At 39.5% G+C, this 6,000-nt stretch overlaps 1 protein-coding gene across 1 annotated transcript in view; it reads left to right on the top strand.

Annotated features, from left to right (window-relative positions):
- TRDN (triadin) overlaps positions 1 to 6,000 on the top strand; it is a 391,390-nt gene that overhangs the window by 251,567 nt on the left and 133,823 nt on the right. Inside the window, exon 20 of the mRNA XM_032862438.1 lies at positions 2,064 to 2,111. Coding sequence (XP_032718329.1) covers positions 2,064 to 2,111 — 48 coding nt within the window. The remainder of the gene's footprint in view (positions 1 to 2,063; positions 2,112 to 6,000) is intronic.

The raw sequence follows: 6,000 nt of genomic DNA, 5'->3' as shown, positions 1-6,000 counted from the left end.
TCTTTCTTTCTTTCTTTCTTTCTTTCTTTCTTTCTTTCTTTCTTTCTTTCTTTCTTTCAACATACAATGTATTATTTGCCCCAGGGGTACAGGTCTGTGAATGATCAGTCTTACACAGTTCACAACACTCACTATAGCACATACCCTCCCCAATGTCCATCACCCAGCCACCCTATCCCTCTCACCCTCCTGCACCAACAACCCTCAGTTTGTTTTCTGTGATTAAAAGTCTCTTATGGTTTGCTGAGACTCGTTCTGAATGAAATCCCCCAGTAGTAATGGAGAGGATGACAGCTGTGTGTAAAAATATTCAATGTGGGATGGAGCAAGAGTATAAGGTCAGTTAATGACAATGAAAAAGAGACATAGAGCCAGGGGCAACCTAACAGTGTGTATTTCAAAGGAACTGAGATTTAGAGGACGCAAGGAGGTAACAACCTTTGAGAAGTAATAAGAAGTAAAGAGGATATATACATCACCTCCAGGCACTTTGGTATGCAGGGGATGGGAAAACAAACCTTCTCCATTTTAGATGATGGCTTGCAGGGACGCAGTGTCCTTAAGGAGCTTGGGTGTAGTTAAAAGAAGAAAGCAAAGCCCTCGTTCTAATGCAAGGATGTGTACTGTGGTGGGGAGTTGACTTTAGAAGGATTTTGTAAAGATTTTGTTTTTAAAAGAAATGTGAAAAAAAAAAAAAAAAGAAATGTGAATTCTGTTTTCTGCTGGAAGCCTAAACTCGTGGTGGTAACTGAGGTAAACAGGGATGGGGCTCACAGAAGAATGTCTTGATTGTCTCTTAGGGGAAGTTTGGTAAACAGTTTTCAGACTATGGTCTGGACTAGCAGCATAAGCATCACCTGGGAACTGATTAGAAATGTAAATTCTCAGGACATGCTCCAGACTCACGGAAGCAAAACCTCTGCGCTCAGCATCTGTGTTTTAACAGCCCGCGGAGTGACTCTGCTGCACGCTCTAGTTAGAGAACCATTGGTGTAAAGTCTTTATCTGCAAGGTATATAAAGTCAGGGGTCTGGGCAGTCCTGGAGCTCAGAGTCTTAAGACAGCCTGGAGAAGAAGATATTTACATGACTTCTTGTTTAGGCTCAACTTGTAAACTGGTATCTAATATTATGAAATTAAAGCCTAAACATAATGTGAAGGTCTCCTCTGACATCTGATTTTTCTCACAGCCCAAGGTCTGTGACACAGGGAGGGCAAAGGGACATGAAGAGTCCAGAGCCCCGGCTGCTGAATGTATATGAGTGAGGGGGATACATACAGATACTAATAAGAATAAAAATAAACATAAAAATATAGGTGACGATGGAGAACAACATTACAAAAAAAAGTTAGTAAAATAAAGTAGATGAAGATTTGTAAATATTCACCAGTTCCTTGTTATTTTTCTTGTTTTCTTATGAATTAGAGAAAACTTTAATTAGCTTTGACTTGAGGTCCAAAATTGTGTAGTAGGACCAGCATTCCAGATTATGTCTTCAAGGCAGCTCCTTTACATTCCACACTAGATATTCAGAGAAACTGCAAATATACACTTTGGCTTTTCATTTCTCTCTGTGTGCATGTGTGTCTCTCTCAGAAAAAATATTCAATTGGAATTTTCTATAATATTATGGTGAATCTTTTATAATACAAAGCTAATTGATTGAGGTCAAATACTGCTTACCACCCCCATAATTAAAGGCTAAATGAAGAAGTCCTTTGAAGTCCTCCTCCCCACAACTCATACACCATTTTAGATTTGAATATAAACTAATTAGTATTCCAGTGTATTTTGTGAAATAAGCCACCTTGTTTTATGGCCACTACTTACACTGGCAAGAATTTAATGCCACAGATTTGTATCTTGGAGAGATAAGAGAGTTCATTACTTAAAAAAATATATAAGTACTTTATAGAGTGGTTTTCTCTGCTGCTTGCTTTGCTCTCAGGTGCCATATTTTATCTTTGGGGCACTTCTAGTCTTGCCTGACTTATAATATCCTAAGAAAATGACCTGGCATTTCTGATATCCATGTTTCATTCTTTAATATCTGAATTTGCAGAAACTGAACGAGCCAAAGAAGAGACCAGTGCTGCCTCAACTAAAAAAGGTAATTGCAGCTTAAAGAAAAAGATGTCATGTCTATAGCTTATTTCTGCTAAGGTTTCTAACATAATGTATTGTTTGGTTCTTATAGAAGAATTCTATATTGATTTTACTATTTCATTGATACAAAAACAAACCTACTTTGCACAAGATTTATGGTATCCATGTTCCCAAGTCTTTGTCTTCAGTGTTCTAGTGCCAATGGTTTCATTCCTTTAGGGTGATAAACTAAAACTAGTAATTATAGTCCAATTGCAAGTTAGTGTTTGAAAAATTGAAGAAATGCAGCTATTTAAGCTCAACAGCGTCCCAATCATCTGGAGAGCATCCAAATTCAATATACTGCCTTAGGAAGGCAGGGATTGAACAGATAAAACTTGGACGAGGAGAGCTTATGTGAACAATGTTCACTTTGTGCTTGCATAATATTAAATTAGAAAATATGCTCCTTGAAATGCTCATTTGGGGACATTTTGCTTTAAGAAATATTGGGAAGTTTGGAATTTAAGTTTTCAAAGTTATTTCTTTTGCCATGTCTAATCAGAGGCAACTACTTATATGAATATTGACTCTCTTTAAAAGGAGACATTTTAAATAATATTTTTAAGAACATTAATATACATTAAAAATAATCATCATGATGAGACTATGGACTCTGGGAAACAAACTGAAGGTTTCAGAGGGGCATAGGGTGGGGGGTGGGGGTGGCCAGGTGATAGGTATTAAGGAGGGCACATGTCATGATGAGCATTGGGTGTTATATGTTAACTAATGGATCATTGAACACTACATCAAAAACTAATGACGTACTGTATGGTGTCTAACTTAACACAAAAAAGGAAAAAAAAAAGAAAAGTTTTGCATATTCGCAATTCAAAATAAACGGGAACAATTCTAAAATGTGTGGTTCTGTTTTACTGATAGAAATGAAATCAGTAATATATCCAGTGTTGCCAGAAGTATCTCAAGGGACAATTTAACAGCCTTATACTTATACTCACACACACACACACACACACACACACACACACAAACCTACACACATACCTTTTCACACATTCTCCACTAAAACATCGTAACTTTTTTTCCAAAAAAACTCTCTTATCGGGGCGCCTGGGTGGCTCAGTGGGTTAAAGCCTCCGCTTTCAGCTCAGGTCATGATCCCAGAGTCCTGGAATCAAGCCCCGCATCAGGCTCTCTGCTCAGCAGGGAGCCTGCTTCCCTCTCTCTCTGCCTGCCTCTCTGCCTACTTGTGATCTCTCTCTGTCAAATAAATAAAGTCTTTAGAAAAAAACAAACTCTCTTATTGCATGTGCTTTATAAAGAGAATATTTATCAGGACTCTAGGGAGATATAAAATGTACATAACCTATCCACATTCTCAAAACCAAGCAATTTATATATGTACATATATAATACAAATGAATACATGGACATAAATTAACACAATATAAATTTATATATTAGTTAATAAATTATAATATAAATTAATATATTTCATAAATATATGTTAATGTATAAATTAGTATGTATATGTCGAGGGTAAGACAAAAATTAGATAAGGAATATTTAAAGAAAATATATAAACTTTTTTGTAAGGTAATAATTAGAAGCTAGAGTTACTGAAATTAATGGGTGCCCTCTCTCAAATCCTAATCATATCTTTTTTCTAATAACCTAATATTTGTGTTGCCATTTTTGATAAGTGATTATAGTACATGTTACATTGATATCTTTTGCTAGATATCAATGTGCCCTTAGTGGTAGAGTCCATAAATTCATCAAAGTCCATATTAATGTATCTCATTCTTTCATGGTGTCTTATTTTCAAATCAATTTTACTTATTGACATTAAGTGGAATGTGGATAAAACTTGGTTGTTTCACAAAGGCTAATGCCATGGTGTCACGAAAAGGCTAAAGGTCTAAATATAGATTCAGAGAAAGTCATTAACCTAGGAAAGGATAAAGTGTACATAGCCCAGTAAGTGAATATGAGACCAGGATATTGGTATGTGTTAAAAGCAAGAACAAAAGTGAGGCTACATGTTTCAAAATTGGTAGCCAATGGTAAGACCAGTGGGGTGTCTATATAGCCATTGTTTGGCTCTCACATGGAGCTAGATTCCAGATACTGAGCCTTATGGAATTCCTGATTGTGAAAAATGGTCTGGAGACAGAGTTAAGAAGGAAAAATTTGACTCCTAGTAACTGAGCCCTGCACAGACTCTGAATCACTTGGAGCCTGGATATTTAGAGTAGAAATATAGTAGAAATACAAGTACACATAGTTTGGAGTCCAGTCTGATCCAACTGGAGTGAACAAAGATATTGAACTTGTTAGGTCCCCCAATAATGAGTCCGTGATCAAAGAAGGGAGACTGATACGAAGCAAAGGTCAAGCAAAGCTTTATTTCACGCCAAGCATCGAGAATCAAACTGACCAGTCAGGGCCATCTCTTACAAAGAGGCGACCCCTCTCTGCCTTACAGACTAGCTTTTAAGGGCAAAGGCCATGTGGTTGGGCCTGGCCATGCACAGGTGGCCAATGAGATTGTAACACACAGAGAAAGCTGCACAGTCATGCTAGGTCACACATAAGTGACCAATTGAATTACAATTTGCCCTATAGTAGACATTTGACCTAGCCTATCACCTTGGTCAGAATAGGCGCCCGAAAGGCACCTAAAAGGCAGGGCCCATACTCCTTGGTAGCTAGGGAGACAGTATGGGCCCCCACTGATTGGATGTCTCCACCTAGCCTGACCCACCCTTGTATTTGGGCTTTGTTACCTGGGACTGGTTTCTGGGACTTGTTTTTAAGTAAGTCCCCTGGGGGCGGGGGGGCAGGGTCAGTTTAAGTTTTATTACATAAACGACAAAATGACTGTTTAATCCAAGATGGAATCGCTCTGGCTAAATAGTCCCTTACATTTCCACCTTTTCTTTGGAGATTAGTCGGATCTTTGACTTTTCAGCCAGTTCTATGTCCTCTTTCGCCAGACTGTCTTTATTGATTCCAGTGTGATTTACCCAGAAACAGCATTTCTCTCTTAGGGCTATGCAGAGCCCCCCTTTTCTAGAAATACTATGTCAAGCCCTAATTGCTTATATTTCCCACCTATACTTTAACAATAAGAGCAACAATGAATTCAATGAACTCATCGTTTTTTTGAGTCTTAGCTTTAGTGCACAATCAGTGGGCTCCATCGACAGCAGCATCCATCTCTGGGGGGCGTCCTTATCCTCAGCTTGTTTGATGTGACCTGCGTAAATCCAGGCCCTGATGCCTTCCTGTGACTTGGGTTAGGACCTCCCCGCAATTGTGTGGGTGATCAGCCAGTTCCTCTAGCAGCAGCGTGGCTGGATTTAGCACCGCCGGGGGCCGGAAGGTCACTTTTCGTTCGTTGAGGAGGAGGGCCTGATACCCTGTTACTCGGGCGTTTGTCATCCACTGGTCCAGTGGAATCCAGAGAAGGCCCTTGATAGTGTGGGTGGTGGTCAAGATGAGATTTTGACCCAGAGTCAATATACTTGCATCCTTGACCAGGAGGGCCGTGGCAGCAATTATGCAGAGGGAAGGGGAACCCAGCCGCTACTGGATCTAGTTTCTTGCTAAGATAGTCTACTGGCCTTTGCCAAGGCCCCAGAGTCTGAGTCAAAACTCTTTTAGCCACCCCTGCTTTTTCATCCACATACAAGTGGAAGGGCTTGGTAACTTCTGGGATGGCCTATGCTGGGGCACTCAGTAAGGCTGTTTGTAATTCCCAAAATGCTCCTTCTGCCTCAGCTGTCCACTCTACTATAGTGAGTCCTCCTTTAGTCAGTTCTCAGAGAGGTTGCACCATCTCCATGAACTGCGGTATCCACAGCCTGCAGTAGCCCACTATCCCA

This window comes from Lontra canadensis, unplaced genomic scaffold, assembly GCF_010015895.1.
Source record: "Lontra canadensis isolate GAN:19392208 unplaced genomic scaffold, GSC_riverotter_1.0 scaffold23, whole genome shotgun sequence".
Taxonomy (NCBI): Eukaryota; Metazoa; Chordata; class Mammalia; order Carnivora; family Mustelidae; genus Lontra; species Lontra canadensis.
Note: the sequence above shows the minus strand (reverse complement) of the source record. Positions and strands in the feature narration are given on the sequence as shown.